Below are 23,290 nucleotides of genomic sequence, written 5' to 3' on the forward strand. Positions count from 1 at the left end.
ACACACATCCCGATTAGCTATAATACGGACCTGATGTTTGCAAATAATAATGAGAATATCTATTTTGATGAGCTGAATTGATTTCCTTTTCTTTGTGGTCGTATATTAGTATCTGGAATTTAGTTGAGCCTAAATAAGGCGGCAGAGTTAGTGATTCTCACTCCTCTTAATCATACTTGACTCACTAACATTATTCTCATCAAATCTAAACGCCACAAGATTGCGATATTATGAAAAGATGTCAATGGTTTTGTTTATTTGTTTCGCATGGATGCATTCCAATTGGTTGATAAATAAACCAAACTCCATGAAGCCACTATATAAATTTACGAGTGACTTTGCAAACAACCCGTTCTACTACTGCGTGGGATATACAGAGTAAAACGCTATTGTTTGTATGATCTCCGTGAATTTATGGTACACCTAATATACTAACACCGTTCTTTTTTTTTATATATTAGTTGATGTATCTGGTACTGGATATCATTGCCTTGAACTGGGCCCTATTGGAATCTCGGTACGTTTTGCCTGATATATCAGGTGAGCAGCAATGATTCTCCAAGTTGAAGTAATTTAATAAAAAATATTGAAAAAATAAAACGTAGTGTGAGCACAGGACACCGATTCCATACAGGGAACTGGGTGGGTTAGAGATTACAAATGAAGTTTAGTCGCTGTAATATGGTCAGTGTACACAATATGTAGAATCAGTTAGCAGCACTAGTCATAGCTAAAGTATACACGATGCTGACTAGATCACATACAGCTTCATCTTGCAATTACTCTAACTTTATAATAACCACATATCCCTACTTTCAGGAATTGAATTTCGCTCTGTGCATTCAATCAATCTTCTTTTTGGGTCTTGTAAAATTTTTATTCCATATTTGAATTATGGAAACTTCACTTCAATATCGAATGATAGGAAACGCCACGACACAGCCACCTGAGCCATGTAGATACGACCTCCTTTGCTTATATAGATTTATTCATCATTCATCGTTTTCTAAACTAAACTACAAGAAATACCTGATTTTGGTTTCAACATACAACAAACTTGAAGATTTTATTTCTTTTTATGTTCTGTTATGAATAATATAGCAAATGAAAATAATTATCTTGGCGAGTTGAACATTTTAGTGTATTTATACACCATACTCTGACGTGTGACCATTTTATATAATCAAGTGTTTGTGCTATTTTTCCCACTGTACCCTCTAGTATATTGAGTAAGCTTACATACATATTTTGCATGAATATATTGGCTAATACTGTTGAACAATCAATCAGCAATCATATGTTTTTATATTGTAATCCTATCTCGACACATGTACAATGCCATCAGTTGCAATGGTTGCAAATAAATTGCCATTTATGATCTGCCTTCTATGAAATATGTGTTGTTACTCACTGGCTCTTTAATTCGGCTATCTTTAGAGGAAGGCTACATGAAAAGTTATTTGCTTGGTGGAAATACCGATGGGCGAAGACCGTTTACGCATTATGATGTGTTCTAAATGCTCTGTTTTTCAGGGTTCTAAATGCTCAGTTTTCTCAAACTGTGAAGTCGTTGCCTTCATCCAGAATTTATTGTTGTAATATTTTTGGTCGTATTTGTATCAAATCAGTGTACGGACCATCGTCCGCCAACATCTGTCTTCAGCCATGAACATGTTTTAGATATACAATCGCCTCCTAATTCCGACACTTTAGTTCCGCTCACTTTTAGCCAAATGGTTCGGAGAAGCGGCTTTGTACGAATTATGCGGAAAATCAATTGCTTGTTTCACGGTGAATTGGTCATGCGTAAGAGCAGGTAATGCCTTCAAAATACTGTTCTGTTGCATAATAAATGAATTGCAGCTGCACCATACTGCAGTAATTAGCACTGATCACATCAAATGCGAAGAGTTATAATTTCAAGACAGGCTTATTGTGCTGTGCAATACTACGATACAAAAGTATTCAACAAATACTGTATGCTCTATTACTGTACTAAACCATTGAGCAAGGCATAAAACAGACTGTATTTGTTATTTCTGTCCAAAGTGGGAACATACTACCGAGTGTGGATTATGGTCACGACATTGTTCTAACACAGTGGATTTGGTCTAAATTGGATTTTCTTTGATGAAATATTTCACTTTTCACTATGATGCTTCAATGTGGCTTGAATAGAAAGCTAGTGAACAGTGATGGAATGATCATGTGGTTACACTTTGTTTGCACATTGGTTTTTCATGTTTGTTATCAAACAATGCAGTGAGCTTCTCTATATCAGATTGTATTATGTTATCTGATGTCATACTCGTTGCATAGACAGACGTCGAGCAGTCTCTCGAACAATCTCAGTCTGAAAATGATTCAATATGTCGTCATAGCGATATTAGTTACTGAGCAATTGAACACAGCTAAACCTTAACGCAATACGTTTTAACATCAAAATAATCCAAGAACGTATTTCAGGATTATTGCCGACCCGAAGACTGTCACAAGACAGAAAACAATGTTGGTATAATTAGAAATGGTAAGTTAGTCCGTGATGATATTGAAATTTTTATCACCTCAAAACACCACGAGATTGCGATATGATGAAAAGATAGGAGGGAGTCGACAGGACTTGGATTATAACTTTGAAACGACCGTACCCGTGGCTCTGCTATGTATATATTTTAACGCGAGAACGTTAAGTTCCAGGGCCCTCTCATATATGGAACTCCATTCCGTCCATATCAAGGATAAACCACTCCACATATTCAAACAAATGTTTCATGACCACTTTACAGGAGTGTACCGAAACTAATCAAGTTATTATCTTGTTAACCAGTGCCTATATGTCGTCTTGACCATTATTTAAGTTACTTACTGTGAGTGTTCCCACTTCCGTTTTCTTCTGTTTTTGCTACATTACGAATGTGTTATCACAGGATCATTGTTGTTGATTTAGGCGGTTAGCCCACCTACGTCTAAAACACCTGATATTGAATAGGAGAATATGAGGGAGTAACCGGGTCATTTTTCGGACCATGATGGCGAGCCCATCTGAAACTAGGATTAATCCTATGGAATACGACGACCATGCAGCTGAAAATGATCAGGTCACATCTTCAGAACTATGCCAGCAATCAGATTCTAACGAAATCAGCGCGTCCAATGCAGATAAACAAGCTCTTGAGGCTCGGAATAATCACTTACCAATCACAAGCCCACAGTTACGGAAAGACGCTTTCACCGAGGATATCACTGATAAAACTGCAAAGGTCGCATCACCTCTATCAAACTTCAAGGAATTCCCGTCTATCGATTCTTTAGACACAGTCGTCCCGCAAAAAATCCAACGCGGATTTTGGAGCACATCGGTTTCAATCACGTCGATGGATTCTGAAGGAGAATATTTCCTCTACGGCACTGATGCTGGCTGTGGCTTCGTCTACAACAGAACCACAGGAGAATTATTGAAGCTGTCTCTAGAGGTGCAATTTCCCTCATCGATTGTGCCAGACCTGGATAACTAGATAATTCTAATTTCCCGATTACACTAATTAGAGCGAAATGTCGATAATCTACTTTGCTGAAATTTGTGAAATGTTTTTATGTTCTCATCCTAATTCTAATCTCATTTCTTTTTACCTGAAAATACTACAGGAGAACTGTATCGTGCAAATTAAGCCAAGCTTACTGTACAGGAATATGCTATTTTCATGCTTATGACTTGGAAATGAAATCTGATTTGATAAGAAACGTTTGGTTTTTGTCGTATTTATTTCTAATTCGGAGTTTAATTCAATTTCCAACCTTCCAAAATCTCAATAATGAACGGTGAACTTTATGACTTGGACTCGGACTTGACTTGGTGGTGAATTGAAAATGACTGGACTTGACTCGAGTCAAAACTATGAAAGTATATTTGACTTGTGACTCGGACGTTGCTGCTTGCTTACAACCCTGATGTATCGTGCGAAATGAGTTAGACTTGGTTTTCAGACGTTCACCATTCTCATGCTTATGAATATAATACTGAACTTGATTTTGTTGCATTTCTTTTGAATTAAGAATTGAATTGAATTTCCGAGTTTTAACGAACCCAGTCATTCTTATTGTAGTCTAATTAGAAAAACTGTGTAGCTATCATTCAAATTCTAATCTAGTTTGGAGAAGCTGAAAATACTACTCGTAAAACTCTGGATTGTTGTTTTTCTTCACCACCACCTCCTTTCTTTTTAACAGTCTCGCAAAGAAAAGGTGACGCGAGTCAAACTGTTTGTCGGCATCGACTGTCAATGCGGTCTGGCATCGTCAAACGGTCGCATCCTCATCGCAGTTCTTTCTACTGGGTCAGCTCCAAGCACCAAGCGGGTGAGTTTTCTGCCCCATGGTCACTGGTCAGTGACCAAGTTACTTCTCGAGTACTAAAGTAGCCTATCACTACTTGCACTGCTCACTTACATGGTTGTGTTTTAGAGTACTTCCATGTTTACTTGAACATTTTTTTTTTACCAAATGCACGTTATAATGAAATTTTCATCACTACATGAGTGAAATTGTCATAAGAACTGTGTGAATGAGCCGCCGTAACTGAGTATATTTTGAAAATTTCATCTATTCGAAGTGTCGTTAGTCATTTTGAGTTACCGTAGTCGTAAAGTAGGGTTACAATATTGTGAGATCTGAAAAAGAGGAGACATTTTACAAGTTGCAAAAGTTATAGTAGCGGACGAGAAAACAGGTAATTTGAACATTTTTACTGAAAATATTATTGGGTTGACTTAAAATATAAAGGTCATTTTTACAATAGAGCTCCCGTAGTTGTTCATAATTTCTTTAGCCATCCCTGTCTGAGTGCAATTTCCACGTCTATTTAAATGCTTTTTCTAGAAAAAGAGGATAAATTCCGAAAAAAAGCGGACAATTGGACGTCCACAGAGTACACTTTCGATTTCTTGAAAAAAAGAGGACACATGATATCCCTATGTAAAGATTAGGGCGGTTCAAAAATAACCTTTTTTCCTTAATCTTGCGGGCTACGTGATTAAATCGTTAGGTTGCCTTAAAAAACGACGCACACCAAATTTGAGTTCACTACTCGGGACCTATCATCTGGAATGCATTACCATCACATATCCGTGAATTGCCTTATAATAGATTCAAAAAAGCCCTACTTGATCACCTCTTGTCGTTACACTAACACTGTTGCCCTACCTCGCCCAGACATTGCTTCATTGATCATTTGCTACCATTGTTTAATTTTTTTCTATTTTCCTTTCCTAACTAAACATTTTTTTACAGCCGGACTGTTCTGAGTCAAGTGTACCTGTTTGATGCTGGTGTGATCAGACTAGATGACCTTCACGGTCTTATCGATCATTCCTATCTAATACCGAATACTGTGCACGCATATTTTCTGTACCACCATCACTGCCGTTTGTTATGTATTTTGGTTCGATGAAAATAAAGACTCTCTCTCTCTCTCTCTCTCCAACCAATATTCGCGGTTTACGTAGAGTTTGAAAATTTTGAATTTGCCCAGAAACGCAAAAAAATTTGTTTTTCAAATTTTTCTGCCAACCCCATGAAAATGTTGGGCTGTCTTCAAAAACTATGCAAAACAAATTTGACTCAATTCCAAGCCGTAGAAGTGGAGTTATATCAGTTTTTCCTTGATAATTCTGGGATTATCCTTGATCGGTGGATAATCCAATAATTTTCATCGAAAAACTGGAATAACTCTGCTTCTACGGCTTGGAATTGAGTAAAATTTGTTTTGCATAGTCTTTGAAGACAGCCGAACAATTTCATGGGGTTGGCAGAAAAATTTGAAAAAATTTTTTTTTGCGTTTCTGGGCAAATTCAAAATTTTCAAACTCTACGTAAACCTCGAATATTGGTTGGAATGAATTCAAATTTGGTATGCGTCGTTTTTTAAGGCAACCTAACGATTTAATCACGTAGCCCGCAAGATTAAGGAAAAAAGGTTATTTTTGAACCGCCCTAGTAAAGATACATCCTGGTTATTTTAAAGTAGCCGCCTGCGGTTAACTGACTGAAAATGTGAATAATCAACCAACTTTTTCAAACTACCTACTGGAGATATTTTCCTGACTTCATTTCCCACTTCTACTCCAAGCACTTTTGACACATCTTTGAAATTACTACTTCATCTTGTAATCAAGTAGGAACTTACGATGTTCCTTCTACTTTTACTTGAGTAGAAACACTGACTACTGTGGCATTCTCTGTTAAAATTGTAAGATTCCTGACAATATGAATAGGAAGCATTTCCGACAACAAGAGTTCATAAGATTTCCATGAATCTCCATTTTGTTTCTTTAGGTTAATCAATACCCAGTTGTCGTTCCCAATACGTCTGAGATCACATGCCTGCAATGGAGTTCGAACGGAATGAAGCTATTTTCCGGCGATAAGAGCGGAAAAGTTTGTGTTGTCGATCTGAATTTTGAGAAGGTAAGGTCATTGGACATTTGCTTTTTCAATTCGTCGATCAATTGATTTGACGACTAATGACTAGGACAAGGACAATTGATCCGAGTAATTAAATCTAAATCTAGTATTAATTATAATAATTAGAGCGGAGATTGGTGAGAGGTGATGCTGGAATGATATTCTCCTTGCCAGTTGCCACTGAGAGTTAATTTATCAACGAGAATGAAACTTTCGATCAGGGTTGTAACCAAGTCACAAGGTTTCGAGTCACAAGTCAATCTCACTTTTATAGTTTTTTCTCGAGTCAATTCGAGTCGAGTCGGCAAGTAGAGGGTTGAGTCCGAGTCATAGTTTTGTGACTCGAGTACGAGTCCAAGTCATTGTGTTTACTGTTCAGTTTTTAGTTCAATCCACGTTTTTCAACTCTGCTTGAGTGATGTAGAATGGCTCGCATTCATAATATCGTAATTTTCCTCAGTTTTAACACTTTCTGGCCCTATTTTCCAAGTATCAGCACTGATAGACGAAGTACCAACAATGTGGTGACGTTACTATTGCTCAAACTTACAATGAAATGTCTGACTTGGCCGTATTAGTTTGCATGCCCAATGACTCGAGTACAAGTAGAGTCAATACACAAATTGACTCGAGCCGAGTCATTTTACGCATTTGAAAAAATGACTCGAGTCAAGTCGAGTCGCCAAAAAATTGTGACTCGAGTCGAATCATTACAACCCTGCGTTCGATACTAATTTTCAGTATGGAAGATTGAAACCTTTATTATTGGTATGGCAGCATATGAAATATCTAGTACAAAGCTACCCATGTTGGTGGAAATAACATATCTGCAAAGTCTTGATTAACTTACAACACTGTCAAAAAGTGCAATAAAATAGGTATGATAACACCACATAATCTTTAATGTGATGTAGAACTGGCATTACATTCCTTGCGGTCGCATAAAAGGTAGTCCTACATATTTTACCTTTCCACATCATTCCTACGGCTATGACGTCAAGATACTCGAATGCTCAATTAAGAATCGAATCACTCAGGATTTTGGATTTTCTTACCCCTACCAATGCCTCGCAATGATGTAATGCCGCGACTCCATTTGTAGAACGACTGTCGGCACTCGACTGTGTTAAAAGAAGATCATGAAGTCATCAGCATTTCCTACAAACACAAAGTTCTATTGGTTTCCACCACAGAACGAACAATCGTATTCAACACAAATCTACCCGACAACAGACTACTTTGTATCGGATCTAAGACGCGACAGTGAGAATTACTATGTGGTTGAAAACAATCTGACTTGGAGCACTAGATAATTCTAGTTGTTTCATTAGACTAGTTAGAGTGAAATTGTAATCTGAATATAGTCTAATTTCTGTGCAGGTGAACTGTATCGTGTGATACAAGCCAAGGTCGGTGTACACTGTGCAGACATTTGTCATCCTCATGTTTGTGTTGTAAGAACGAACACCAATCTGATATGGACTTAACTCAAATTTTGTTGAGCTCTCTTAATTTCATTTCGTTTTCAAGTTTCTGCGAATTCAGTAAATCTAACCCCGATCTAATTTGCAAAATAACTGTGTGGCTATCATTCTAATTCTAATATTCATAAACCTGAATATTGTCTAGTCGTTCAACTGAGACTCCTAGTGCTTGTGCTTTTGACATTGAGATGGTTGGAATCTCTTCTTTTTTTTTCAGAGGCGTTTTTGGAGCTTGCTTTGGACCCGATTCTGTATCAACATTGGATCTTTTGATTTATTGCGCAAGGCCTGGCTATAGGATATGGATTGTGAGACCCATTTTTTGCAATCTTGATGCAACAGATTAGAATTAGTAACCCTATTATTGGATTTGGTAGGGCCTGATCTATTTCCAGAAGTGGTCTGTAACGGAGTACTTCTACTATATCGGATAACTCAAGTATGGCCTGCTTGCACTACTTTCTCAACTAGTCATAATGCTAGACTACTTATACTTCACATTTTTCAAAGTTTTAGGTAAAAACAAGACTGGAATTTATTACTTGTAAATTTCTTACTCCTACTTAGCACCGCTGATTTCTCGTGTTCTCTCCATAACCTCTAATTTTTTGACAGGCAGATATTGAGGGCAGGGTCACGAAAACGCTACTTCTGAGAGATTCCGTTTCGGACCAGAGCTTTGAAATTAAACTCGTCAACCCGCCGCTAGTTATCAACAAGGACCAGCAATTCAGAAAACTGATGTTTTTTCAGGATAAATATCTGCTAGCTTACTCCGGTAAGGCAACGGAATTTTGCGCAGAGTCAGCACTGCTGCGAACGGCTCATTTCCATTCACTACTTAGAGATGGCGTAATTATAATTTTGATCTATTTCTTGAAAAAGCTGTCGCCAACATTCATAATCTGATTTTGAAAAGCTAAAAATTTTCAAGTTCTTCAACCCTGTATTTAGGGTCTTCACTTTTCCTCATCGATACTGTCCAGCCGAGCGTTCTTGCCACATCCCACGACTTTTCTGAGATACTGGATGTGTCTACCACCAAGTCTGAAATTTTCGTTCTATGCGAAAACCGCAGCATTCATAGACTAGCGGAAGGCTCTGACAAAATTGCATGTGAGCAATGGTTTTGATGAAACGATCAATTTTTAGAATTTCAAAACTCTGATTTTGCCCGCTGAACATTCAAATCAATTCTCAGCAAAACGAAAACTCCTGGAGGAAGAAAACACAAACGAAGCTCTCAAAAAATTGAAGGTAATTTTTATTGTCCCGAGCAGCGATTCACAACCGCGGCTCCAAGCTAGCGTTCTTGCGGCTGTGAATATGCCACAAAAATGTAGTTGGCAGTTGTTGTTAGTTTCTATGAATAGTTATAGTCAATTTCTGTACATGGATGCTAAAATAGGGGATATTGGTTATGTCTAAAGCCGCTTCTGAAGACGGAGAAACGGAATTCTTGCAGACTAGCATCAAATAGATGGATGAATACCCGTCAGACAACGATATATCTTGAGTTCTGGTGCTCATAGACCTTTATATATAGTCTCTGTGAAGAGTAAATTCCGACACAATTCTACTGGCATCAAAGAAACGGCTCATAGTCAAGTATAAATTTCAATATTACAAATATTACTCAGCGTATAATCTCCTCAAACTTGAGCATTAAGTGCTGGAATGTATGAAGAGCTGTCACATAATGGTATATTGTAGTAATGATATGCATTTTCAGTTTATTTCAATGTATAGCACCCGCCAAACTGAGTCTATCAACCGATATAGAATCTATAGAAGTCAGTGTGCATTCTTTTGAATTAGGTGGATGTTGAGATCCAGAGGTGTAAGTAGTCTCCTCGAGTGTTTTCATGCGGCTCCATAAGTACTGTGAAGTTCGAAATGCGGTTGTGACATCCCAAAAGGTTGAGGACCACTGATCTCGATGCCAGTGTTGGGATGACTCGAGTCAACTTTTTCGTATGACTTGACTTGACTCGAGTCACCTCGAAAAAATGACTTGACTTGACTTGACTCGGCGCTTCAAAAATGTAGATTGACTCGTGACTGGGAGCAAAATTTACGAGTCAATTTCAAGTGATCAAGTAGACGGTGTCGATTAAATCTCTGTATCTTGTTTATGTTCGGATTATTCGTGATACGCCTGTGTGACTTGTGAAAGCAACCAGTCATTCACTGATTGTGCCTTTCACTGACCCCCCTTGTTACATCACAAATAAATTGACCGAAAACGAACTGATGACAGCTTACGTTTATGTGCTATCAGTAGCATAATCTAATAGCAACGTATCTCTGTTTCTTAGACGGCTCAGTGCTTGCATCGCGCAGTGCCCACCTTAGCCAACCCCCTTGTATGATTTGAATCGAACGAATATAGTTTATGCGTTTATATTCTCACGGATGTGTGGATGGATAGTGTATTATACCATATCAAGTTGTTTCGACTACTCGACGCTTCATATTTGATCCTCTATTTTGTGGCTCACGTATTTTATTAGCTGCTCTACGTCTGCTCAAGCGATACAACGCCTTTTTGCATTATTTATATTTAACTTTATGTTCGTTTGCATGTATATTTGACTTTATACTCGTTATTTGATTCAAGATATATGATCAATACATCTGTCTTTCACACATATAGCAAAATGTAATGACTTTGAATCATCACTCATACTTCAAAAAACCAATTTGACTTGAATTGTGACTTGACTCGTGACTCGACTTGACTCGAGTTACCTCCAAAAAACGAGTGACTTGACTTGACTCGAGTCACCTTCGAAAATTGATTGACTTGACTTGTGCAATGACTCGAAATGACTCGTGACTCGAAGGTAGTGACTTGATCCCAACACTGCTAGATGCCATATCTTCTGAATATTGGCCGAATAGATCGAGGTGATCTGTAATATCCTTCGGTCTCTAGTCGTGAATATGCCGCAAATCAGTGGCAATTTTTCTTCACATCGCATCCGATTTATTTCCTCATTTGATAGGAGCTGAAGAGTTCGATTTCCGATGTCAAGACCAATCTCTCATTTCGAGCATTACGCGTACCAGGCATCAAGTCTGAACCTGAACATGAGTTGCAATTGCAAGTATGCAGCTACTGTGTCTCATGTTTGAGTATGTGTTCACTATTAAACCAATGTAACAGGCAGAGAATTTGCATGAAATGCTTCCCGCTGTCAAGTCAACTCATCAAGAAACAGGTCAGTCTCAAGAAAGCAGCATAGCAACCACGGCTCTTTCCACAACAAACAACTGTGAGGAGGAACCCAGTTCTGTTGAACAGATAAAGAATGTTCAAGAAAGTAATTATTGTTACTTTTAATGACGTAGTAGAATTGTAAACATATGCTACAAACTTTCAATACAAATCCAATGTATTATACTTCAAAAGCAGTATGACTGTAAGACAGGCGACAACGCGACATAACATCACTATCCATAGAGCAGATAAAACAAGACAGGTTTTAAATACAAGGAAATACGGATCGACATTATTCAAAAAAGAGTTCAACCTTACCAACGTAAATGCATGAATATAGCTGTTATGTTTTGTTTGTGTGCTACATGGGCGCCGGATGATGAGTCGCCAGAAGTGGTCAGATTAGTCATTATTGGTTCTCAACTACACATAGAGATAACAAAAACTGCTTGCGTTAAAGAAAGTTTGTTGCAGTTTCACTCATGAAAGGGAATCTTGATATCACCAGATCACGAATTGACAGCAGTTTTTCAATAGATTTTCATTGTAGGTCTGCAAGAGGTGGGTGTGAGTCAGTGGTTTCCAACCTGGGTTGACACAAACCCCAAAAGTTCACTGATTCGGTCTGATGGGCTCGTCAGTGGTCAAGACACATACCCGACTCATACAGCCTAAGTGGCAGTAAATATTCCTTATCTTTTTGTTTTGTGTGAAAGCCATGTTTTACTTTTTTTTTCTTTGAACACTGTTGTTGACGCAGACTATAGTAATGTACTTCAAGTGTAGTGCGGTAGTTTTTTTTAAATTCGCTGAAGGCTTGCAGGTTAGAGTAAGAGTTTACCTGATTAGAGAAGGTTTAGAGTCCGAGTTCTATATCTTGGTTCTTAATTCCGTACTTTGATTACTGATTCAAAAGTAATTACTCTCCCACAGAGAGAACTACAGCTTTTTCTGGACGGCTCCATATCAATGTTATGAAATTGAATTTGTTCACACAGGTTCGGAAAATAATGACAACACTGAAAGCGAAGACACAGCGGAAATCGTGTTTCAATCACGAAGAAAACGCAATGAATCCAGATCCCGCAATCGACCCTCTTTCCATGATCTTTCAACGTCACAGCACAGTTCACAGCATATATCACCAGATGCCTCCAAATCTGACGCCTCACTTACGGATTGCTCTGAGAACTCTGATATGCATTGTAATACCGAAGTCATAGAAAACATTTTAGAAGAAAAGATTTCAGAAGGAGAGAAGCTATCATCTCCCGAATCGACTTCAAGTGAAGTCTCACTCTCTCAAATTACAACCCAACGTGAAACTAACAATGATAAACTTGATAATGAGTCAACAGATCTCTGTGCAAATGAATTATTTCCATTTCCTGATACTGAACCTGTTCGAGATTTTTCTTCGGATCCTTCCGACACTGAAGTCGAAACTTCAAGAAATGAAGGCGGTCTTCATTTTAACACTGACATAAGTCAACCTTTGAAAATATCTGAATCAGAAGCCGATATCTCACCTGGTTACGAACAAGATCTTGCTTCAAGTCCTGATGATATTTATGCGGTCGACGCGTGGACGAGAGACTTTGAATGTGAAAAAACAAGTGTGTTGGACACAGAAGTGAGTTCTTTCTGCGACATCAAGATATATGTTTTTTAATACTATTGAATGATATTTTTTTTATTGAAATGACCATGGATATTTTCAGCTGACACTCGTCATGGGTAATCAGCAACTAGCAGAGAATCGGAAAGAACATTGTATATCAACAATCATGTTACTAAATATTACTTCACCGGCATGAAAATTTGAATAATTGAGACAAACTGATAGCTTAAGCTCAATGTAGCCTACTATTTTGAGATATACAAACTTCTTCTGGGGTCACAAACTAAAATAAATTTTTCAATTCAATTCAACATTCAATTCTCTACTAGTTGCTGACGATTCTCCCTAACGAGTGTCAGGCAAAAATGTTTGGGTTTATATCAATATATTATTTAGTTTTATATTGAAGTTTTGTACCTACAAGAGTCTACGTATGTTTGTTTGAGTGAAATCTTGAAATTTTAGTGTCCTCCACCGACCTCCGACAAAGGAAGTCCTTCAACAAGTATGACCAGCCCCAGAAACACAGACATACATGTCCCTGGAAAGCTAGTGGATTCATGGTCGACCGCCTCTACACCACACCATGTTTCAAGTATTACAGGTATAGCACATTTGCTTTATGATCTTTTGAATGCTAGTTTGAAAACAAGTATCTTCTACTTTACCAATCAAGTTTTGCTTGCGTTGCTGGTACTCAAAGCGTCGGGATACTACTTGTAGGCTAGCCTGTGCCATTTGCGGGCGTTGCAATCCATTATAAAGCCCGCCAATATTGAATGTTGAGCCGGCAGCGATAAAACCGATAGCAACCAATTTCACCGATAATCTCGATATATTCAGCTGATTTTAAGAAGGTACAGCATCTAGTTTAAAGCGCATTTCCAAAACGTCAGAGCATTTATTTGAAAAGGGACGGCCATTGCTATGCTTGAACATGAAATCGGCTAGAAAGGCTGCATCTGGACACTTGTAAGCAATTTGAAATAGATCAATATTCCCAGTGTGGCAGATGCAGATGATAGTTCTCCGTCTACCTACAACCATGCTGTGACGTCAGGAAGATTGCCGATATTTTTTACCACTAATGGCCAATACCGATCTTTCTATCAATATGTGATATTAACTTGATATTATCAACGAACCAATAATCGGGTTTGGCCCTAGTCCACTGTGGTTCACTGAACTAATGAGGCAGAACAAAGTCCAAAAAATATTTTCGATTCAATTTGATCATGATTACAGCTTCCGGAAATTTTGTCTGCTACATCGACCTCTCCCATCGTGTGTATTTGGCCGAAGAACTTATCGGTGACACGTTCGCTTCTGTGAAGTGGAGGAGATTCGGTAGAACGGCAACAAAAGTTTGCATATCTCCAAGCGGTGAGTCATTTGTGCTTAACCGTTCTTGAGGAAAAACTACTTGAAGTAGATTTAACTTGTTATGTAATCTCTACTTCCACTTGAGTCAGTGTTGGGATGACTCTGTGAAATTTTTCACTTGACTTGACGTTTCAGAATTGTGGAGTGACTCCTGACTCAATGCGACATTTCCGAGTCAGTTTCAAGTCATCCAGTAATCGACCTAGACTAAATTTCTTCATTTTTGTACATACATGTTCACTCTGCGATGGTGTGTCAGTGACTGAGCGTCCTTTTCCAAACATAGTAACTCTAAATTAGTTATATGATTCACAACAAATAGTGACTCAATTTTTTTCAATGATCTTGGAAAATGCATTGACTAAGATCATGCCTCGTACTTTGTAAATTTGATTTGACTTGACTTGCTTCCAACACACTTGAAGTAATTTTGACATATCTTTTAAATGATTACTTTTGCTTGGAATAGAGCACCAACTCCCACTACTTTGACCGTCACTTCTTATATCAGAAATCTATTTGTCTCATAGTTCTTTTTTTCTCCCAGGTGACGTGATCTGGCTCGTTGGGAAGACAGGCACGGTGTATGCGTCAGTGCTGCCCGCCATGTTTGGCTCTGACGAACTAACTTTGGAGTTGGTGTGGGAGGAAGTGACATCAAAGGCGTCTTGCGTCGCGCTCGGGCACGGAAATGCTTTCGTGTATACGTATGACGGAGTCATGAAGTCGCAGAGCGGACTGACTCGCTCCAAGCCATTTGCCGGCTCTTGGAATCTCATCTCGTGGAAACAAGGCTGCGGAAAGGTGACTCTCAGAGTAGGCTTTGGACAATTAGATAATTTTAGTCGTCTCATTTAACTGATTAGAGCAAACTGCCGATGATATATTTTTAATCTAATTTGGGGGATGGGCCTATGCTCGCGTTTTCATTCTAATCCAATTACTGGTTTTCCTGAAAATGCTACAGGAGAACTGTACAGTAGGGCTCTTCAAAAATGACTTTTTTTCTCAAATCGTACTGGCTACTTGATTAAAGTGTTAGGTTACCTAATTTAAGCCTACACACCAAATTTGGTTCAATTCCAACCAGTAGCCGCATTGCTACAGAAGAAAGTTCCTATTTATTAAATAAAAATAAATAACAAAAAATTTGAAAATTTTCTGTTCACCCCGTGAGGGTGTTAGGTTGTCTATAGAAACGATGTTCACCAAATTTGGTTCAATTCCAGCCAGTGGAAGCGGAGTTATTGCCATCGAAAAATTGGATTTGAATAAAATAGTATTTACGGTGGGCACCAATATAATAAATAATTAAAGAATCAGTCACCGTAACTACTATTTTCTTCATAATCCAAAGTTTTAGACGGCAATAACTTCGCTTCTACTGTTTGGAATTGAACCAAATTTTGTGTGTAGGCTTAAATTCGGTAACCTAACAATTTTATCAAGTAGCCAGTACGATTTGAGAAAAAAGGTCATATTTGAAGAGCCCTACTGTATAGTGCCAAACCAGCCAAGCTTGGTGTACAGACATTTGCCGTTCTTGTGCTTATGATAGGGTTACCATATTTTGGAATCGGGAAAGGAGGTCACTTTAACCAAAACGTAAAAGTTGGTCGATCAAAACTGAAAACGGCCGATTTTTGCAATATTTACTGGAAGTTTTGTTGGAATTTGTGGTGTTGACTAAAGAAAAAGGTCATCACTTTCATTCGACTTCCGAATGACCCGCTCGAACGTCCGTGTTATCTATTTCACATCATTTATGCCGTGTTTCAGTTGAACCTGTCCGTTAGCCTAGCTGTAAAAGCTGTTAAGGAGGACATTTAGGCGTCCTCTGAGGACATTTTCAAAACCCTGAAAAAGGAGGAAAAATTAGTACAGAAAAAGACGTATGGTAACCCGAGCTTATGAGACTGAACTTTGATTTGGTATGAACTGAACTTAATTTTTGTTGTCTTTCGTTCTAGTTCAGAGTTGAATTCAATTCCACGTTTTGCAAATGCAATCATTCTAATACTGAGCAAAGCCTTCTTGAGTACTCTGAACGAGTAAAAGTACTTCATTAAGGACAACTTATGTGTTGTGCAGGTCGTTGAAATGGCCGTCACGGAATCCATGGTTTGGTGCAGGACTGACGACGGCAGTTTGCTGAGAAGTGACATCGAAAACATTGATGGCGACAATGTCCGATGGGAGACGAGTAATTTGTCAAAACTTCATTCGTTTGTGGTTGTGCGTCTGACAAATTTTATTTCTGTCAGTTGTCGACAAATCACCGTTCGTTTCGAGCCTGGCAAGCGACGGAAGAAATTGCGTTTTCATTGTGGACGAGCGCGGGGTGGTTTCGTTTGTGAATGAAACTGGCGGGCCTTGGCAGGTGAGACGGTGTCCTTTGATCTGTTTGCGTTGATGTATCGATACTGGGGCTGGACCCAATGAATTGGGGACTCGAATCCGAATTGAGCTTTAATTGTAGTGACCCGAGGCGAGTAGTGGGAGAAGATGTCTTCGAATACCGAAACTGCATGCTCTATTCCATTTTATGAGTTATATTTAGAGTGCGACTGATTATATAGAATTGCCAATAATATTGAGTTGATGTCACACTTTGAAAGAAATATTGGCATCGGCCATTAGAGGTAAAACCTAAAGGAAATGTTTCTAAGATCTGAGCTTAATTTCGTCTACTTTGTGGTTTTACGGAAAATGCTGCAGGAGGACTGCACAACGTGAAATGAGCCACGCTTGGTGTACAGTAGGGTTGTTAAAAAATCACTATTTTTCAGGATTTCGTGAATTTACTGATTAAATTGTTCGGAGTTGAATTCAATTATCAAGTTTTGTGAATTCAATCATTCCAATTCTAATCTAATCTAGGGAAAACTGTGTAGCTATAATTCTAATTCTAGTCTAATTTGGAAAAGCTGAAAATTTTCTAGTCGTTCAACTGTAATAATCAGGTGGACGTGGGTGAATATCTGGACGAAGACAGGCATCTCATTCCGAATTCCGTCGTCCAATCTCTACCAACCAATATCGCTACGTCGGCACACAAGGTCTTTGAAATACGACAAGATTTGATATTTCTGCCACTACGGCGTAACTCTGTTACAGATGCAGCGTTGGATGCGACGCCCGGCTCGAGCCAGATTTGTCGCGGCCAACGATATGTCGGTTTGGATTGTTCACGATAAACATATTGCCTCTGTTACTAGAGGCCCGATCAGTGGTAAGTAGGCTACTTGTATTGAAATGGCTACTAATTTAGAACATGCGCCACCGTGGTGATATTTGGAAAACCAGAACATATTGAGCTTTTCCTCATTAGAATGATAGCAAATGGCTGTGCATCAAGCTTTGGCTCGTTTTGTGCTGTACAATTCTCATGCTACATCTTCACTATAACCTGATATTAGATTAGATATAAAATTACAATATAGATTATTGTCAGAAACGTAGGGATTTCGAAAGTGCATTACCCAGAGGGGGTCAAGTAGAGAGTGTTGTTACGCAAGTAGAAGTAAAAGTAGTACTTTCAAGCCATTATAAAAGGAACTGGTCAAAATACTTCAGTCAATGAATGGAAGTACTCCAAATGTATTCAAGTCGGCTACGTAGAAAAGCAGAAATAATTCGTCATCACCTCTGGATTTGGGCAGGGCAAAGATGGGACGTCACAACGCCGCTCGGGGTGGCCGTGTCTACAAAATGGCAACATATCACGACATCGTCTATATTTTCTGCCGATATCGGAAACTGGGTCGGTGAGTGTCAGGTTTCGAGAACAGACTTGTGCAAACTACAGTTGTAGTTGGTTGACGGTCAACTAACTACTGCATTTTTAGCAGTTCTAGTTCTAGTTACGGATTTTGAAAAGAGAATAGTTCTGGTTCTAGTTGCGGATTTTGAACAACCAGTAATTCTAGTTACAAGTTTTGAAAAGAGAGCAGTTCTAGTTCTAGTTGAGAGTTTTAAAAAGAGGGTAGTTCTAGTTCTAGTCGCGGATTTTGAAAAATGACTAATTCTACTACTGATAGCAAGGTTTAAAATGTGAGTAGTTGTAGTTCTAGTTCTAATCGAGGATTTTGAAAAGTGAGTAATTCTTGTTCTAGTGACGTATTTTGAGAATCCAATAGTTGTAGTTCTAGTTGCTAGTTTTGAAAAGTGGGTAGTTCAAGTCGCGGATTTTGAAAAATGACTAATTCTAGTTCTGTTCAAGAATTTTGCAAAGTGAGTAGTTCTAATTCTACCTCTAGTCACGGATTTGGGAAAGTGACTAGGTCTGTGTCCAGTTGTGAGTTTTGAAAAGAGAGTAGTTCTAATTCTACCTCTAGTCACGGATTTGGGAAAGTGACTAGGTCTGTGTCCAGTTGTGAGTTTTGAAAAGAGAGTAGTTCTAATTCTACCTCTAGTCACGGATTTGGGAAAGTGACTAGGTCTGTGTCCAGTTGTGAGTTTTGAAAAGAGAGTAGTTCTAATTCTACCTCTAGTCACGGATTTGGGAAAGTGACTAGGTCTGTGTCCAGTTGTGAGTTTTGAAAAGAGAGTAGTTCTAATTCTACCTCTAGTCACGGATTTGGGAAAGTGACTAGGTCTGTGTCCAGTTGTGAGTTTTGAAAAGAGAGTAGTTCTAATTCTACCTCTAGTCACGGATTTGGGAAAGTGACTAGGTCTGTGTCCAGTTGTGAGTTTTGAAAAGAGAGTAGTTCTAATTCTACCTCTAGTCACGGATTTGGGAAAGTGACTAGGTCTGTGTACAGTTGTGAGTTTTGAAAAGAGAGTAGTTCTAATTCTATTGGCGCAATTTTAAAATCCACTAGTATGCGCAAGTCTGTTTGTGAAGCACGATACCCATTCAGTCGTTTCCAACTCCATTTCCCTTCCCACAGCTCTGGTGTGGGCGTCCAGGCCTAACGGAGAAATCTTCTGTTTCCAATCGCAAGAGGTTGCCACGACTCGTCCAGTATCTTTGCCTCCTCCGTTGTTAGACAGTGTTCCTGTTGCGTGCATGTCCGCGTGCAAGGGCGCATTGTGGGTTTTGTACGAGAATGGTGAAGTGTATATACGTTCTGGAGTGTCTAAGACGTGTCTTCAAGGAACGGACTGGAGCCGTCTCGACACGACAGAGCAATTAGGTGAGACTACCTAATATACCTAGCGAGTGTTGTACTGAATGTAAATCTGAGGAAAACAACAGAAATTTCTACACGAATGTAAGACGAGTTTCCGTGTAAGTATTCCAGGCCTAGGCTTACCTTAAAATGAAATTGGTTTAGGTTTGAGCTAAATGTCTCTGTGTTGCAGGCGACGCGAAGATCACCCACATCAGCTGCGGCACTCAGAATGTATGGGCTGTTGACTCGACCGGGCAAGTTATATTCCGTATTGGGGTCGGTTCTGTTGACCCGCAATCCTTCCCACCCGCTTGGATTCCGATCGAATCACCCCCGGGATGTCACGTCACCCAGGTTCTTGAGAACAAACACTTTCTCCGAATCTTTAGGTATATTTTTCCGTTTTGTGTCTCAGATTGAATGCGGGCCGTCTGATAATAGCGTCTGGGCGATAGACGAGTTGTCGGTGATCTACGCGCGGACGGGGATCAGCCCCAACATGCCTGTAGGGACGAAATGGGAGGTGGTCCCAGGTATTGGAGTATAGATAACTGACCTTCGGAGAGATGCGAAACAAGAAAGTTACTGACGCACTGAATGCGAAAAAATGTTATATTTTGATAATAAAATATTATCAGTCAGAAATCGGCATTGTTGAGATTAAGATTACTAGTGAATTCGGCATTTACCAGACCTTAATTCTAAGCTAATCCCGAATACACCAAGTGCTGTAGCCTATATCACTGCTCAGTGCTCACGCAATACCGGGGATTTGTAGAACCATATGGGGTTTTATTCATCCCTGGCTCATATTCAGTGAAACAATCATGTTTAAATTTAATAGCACCATATTGATGCATCGCTTTAGTAATATACATAATAGTAGGGTGGCCGTATTTTGAGAGTGGGAAAGGCAGACACTTTTCACAGGCTCCAAAAGTTATTGAAGCTGAATAGAAAACCATACAGCCAAATTCATCGGGTTGACTAAAAAAGAGGTCACTTTTCAGATTTGAAACCCACGTGACCCGTCGTCTATCTTTTAAGCCAAAATTTAACGTCTTTCGTGGTATTTTTTGGGCATTTTAGGCTAAAAATGAGGATATTTGGGCGAAGGGAGGACATATGGTAACCCTACATAATAGGCTTATTCACCAAGTTCTGTATATCATTGTCAACGAAAGATTAGAATTCAGTCATATAATTTCGATGCCGCTTTCCTGATAATAATAGTTTATTAAATTTCGAATGCCGAATTCACCAAGTGCTGTATATCACAATTCACGCTCATATTCAGTGAATATCCGTATTCGAATAACAGTTATTACGTTTGTAACCTCAAATTCACCAAGTGCCGATTTCACTGCCAACCATTGTTCCGACTGATTTTGATAAAATTTATGCTGGGTCGCCAGCTATTAAAATTCTTGTATTATACTGGTTAGCGCAACCATGCGGTCACTCGTTTCGCATCCATCCGCAGGTTAGACATCTATGGTTTGAGTTTGACCCCTAATCGCATCAGAGAATCGCGACCGCTGTAAACTGTGCGCAGGTTCTCATGGCCGCCAAATCTGCGTCAGCAACAGCACCGTGTGGGGTCTCAGAACCAGCGGTAATTTACTGCGTAGGTGCGGAATATCCTCGAGAAATCCGCTGGGAAACTATTGGCGGAAAGTGCGCGGGAGATTCGAGCGAATCGCAGGTTTGGCTTTGTTATATCAAGCCTCTTATCGATACGTTGCTCATCTTTATGTTATTTCGTCGAAATCTGCCACATCACGCATATAATAGAATGCCAGTGCAAAAAATGAACTGGCCATCAACAGTGTTATGGAACAAATGGATTTTCACAGAAAACAAGATTATGTTGTTAATCAAAGTAGCTTATGTCCATTTTACTCTCCGTCATGGTTAACCTTGTAATAATGCCACAAAACGCCGAAAAAATACGAAAATTTTACAAAAACTTGGATTTCTATCAATTCGAAAAATAGTTCTCAATATTTGATTCCGCCTCGACCATATAATCAATATTCACGTTGTGTAAGTGTCGGGTGTGTGTCTTCACCCTCAGCGAACCCCTGGGTCTCGGGTAAATCCCCGGTTAAAAACCGCTTTATTCAGGTTGTTAGTTAGGGTAGGTTTGGAATGGGAATTTTGGGGCACCGAGTGCCAAATTCGCTGGTAAGCGATTTAAAAACTACTTAAGGCATTTTGGCACCGCTCTCGTTTTATCGGATTCTTGTGGTATTTAAAAATATGAATAACACTGAACTGAACATTGCGTTTTAGTCACCCCATACGACGAATTGTGGGCGATCGACGATGCGGAACGCCTCTATCATCTGTATTCGAGTCAATACTGTCCTCTTGTAGTAGAGGCGCAGTACAAACCAGACGATCACCTGACGGACGATGATTTTTTCCCACCTCGAGACACCGACAAGGAATGGGAGTTTCTGTGAATGACGAGTCGTATTATTCGGGCTTAATCGTGGGCCTTTCCGGTTGTTGCAATAAATCTTTTTTTGTGATCTTGTCTACTGCTAGTGAAAGTGGGTGATTTTGAGAAACAAAGTGGCCAAACGTCGGAAATCACAGTAGAATGATCTGCTGGGTGTCTTGCTAAGTTAAATTTACGACAATCGGTTTTCACGTCCCAAAATAACGAGAGATGAAAACAGTCAAATCGGGAAAATTTACTTCACATTTACGGCGATCGAACTTATTTTTAAATTCTCCCAACCTCGTAGCAACGTGTCGGTAGAGTGCGTCCGTCCGAGTGCGTGACTATTTGGTGTAGAAAGGCGATAACGATGCCGCAGCTTAGGACCAAATGAGCAGCAGCGAGTGTGAGTGTTCAACGATCAATCGCTTGCGCAACAACGGGCCTTGTTGCTTGCGCTGCTGCCTACTTTTTTCCTGAGCTGCGGCATCGTTATTCTACACAGTGTTGTTGCGTGACAATGCCAAATTCGAGAGTGGTTTCGGGACCACGAGCAGAATATAATTTATATTTTTGTAATCATTACCGCGGTAGCTTTCGATTGATACCAATTTTGGCGGGGGCGGTCCAGGTGGCCGCTGGGTGTCGTGCTATTTGCTCGTGTCCACACCACTGTAGGACTTTAGGACACTATATGGTCTTACGTTTAGGGCTGGGCAAATTCTAGTATATGAGTGGTTCGATTCTGAATCGCGTATTCTGCGTCGAGTCGATATCACTCATTATTACGTGATAACTGAACGTGATATGTCAAAGTTCAAAATTGTAGGCCTACCTTTCATGCCACCACAAAGAATATAATACACCTCTTATTATGGAGTGACTGATACTGTTATCCATCGTATTAAAGATACTTCGGTGGTACTTTTCGACCATACCTATTTCATTGCACTTTGTGGCAATGTTGTGGAATGATATTGACTTCAGAAATGTGTTATTTCCAGTGTCGTTCGTAGTTTTGTACTATATGTTGCGTATGTTGCGATACGGCCAATCGAGGTTTCAAGGCAGTGGAAATAAGTATCGAAACTATAATTTCAGTTGATAAATTTACTTTCAGTGGCGAGGAGCGTATAATTTGATAATGTCAGTACTCGAAAAAAATCGTCTTTTACTACTCGACTCGAGTCATTAAAATTAATACTCGATTCAGATTCGAGTACTCGAATCATTGTTCCCAGCCCTACATTAGCACAAGTGACAGCAATGGATTGAAATAACCTGAGGCAGACTTCAAGTCAACAATGATACTATCGACAATATTACATTTTACGTCCTGCTCCTGCTATAGCTAGGCTGACTCTCCAGAGCAAAACTAGCTCGTGTAAAAGGGGGAGAATGGCTACAGGAAAGACGTAAAACTTGAAGATCAATGAGCATTTAGCAGTGTTCCGCTGACCCCACACTGGATAAGCCCAAAGATGCTATGATTCCACGTGTGCTTTCATGAGAATATCCAAGCGGACGCAATTTTCTCTCTTATATTTGCGAGGA

General features: G+C 39.4%; 1 protein-coding gene across 2 annotated transcripts; it reads left to right on the plus strand.

Moving 5' to 3' along the window:
• Window positions 1-336: 336 nt before the first annotated feature.
• On the plus strand, window positions 337-21,820 carry LOC145444564 (tectonin beta-propeller repeat-containing protein 2-like). Of its 2 annotated transcripts, XM_080322562.1 has the most exons (26): window positions 337-395; window positions 462-540; window positions 2,467-3,473; window positions 4,228-4,356; window positions 6,331-6,462; window positions 7,562-7,722; window positions 8,161-8,251; window positions 8,559-8,721; window positions 8,898-9,059; window positions 9,145-9,200; window positions 10,952-11,053; window positions 11,113-11,269; window positions 12,165-12,799; window positions 13,253-13,391; window positions 14,033-14,170; window positions 14,718-14,974; window positions 16,262-16,373; window positions 16,435-16,550; window positions 17,134-17,229; window positions 17,288-17,402; window positions 17,833-17,937; window positions 19,063-19,308; window positions 19,478-19,641; window positions 19,703-19,820; window positions 20,843-20,992; window positions 21,583-21,820. In XM_080322562.1, the coding sequence occupies exons 3-26, from the start codon at window positions 3,027-3,029 to the stop codon at window positions 21,753-21,755; spliced, it is 4,164 nt and encodes a 1,387-aa protein (XP_080178688.1). In that variant the 5' UTR covers window positions 337-395; window positions 462-540; window positions 2,467-3,026; the 3' UTR covers window positions 21,756-21,820. The 2 variants fall into 2 exon arrangements, with proteins under 2 accessions (XP_080178688.1, XP_080178687.1); XM_080322561.1 differs by lacking the exon at window positions 337-395 and having other exon boundaries at window positions 432-1,816.
• Window positions 21,821-23,290: the final 1,470 nt, after the last annotated feature.

Source organism: Botryllus schlosseri, chromosome 8 (assembly GCF_051294905.1).
Source record: "Botryllus schlosseri isolate E-star chromosome 8, Bs_hap1, whole genome shotgun sequence".
Lineage (NCBI taxonomy): Eukaryota > Metazoa > Chordata > Ascidiacea > Stolidobranchia > Styelidae > Botryllus > Botryllus schlosseri.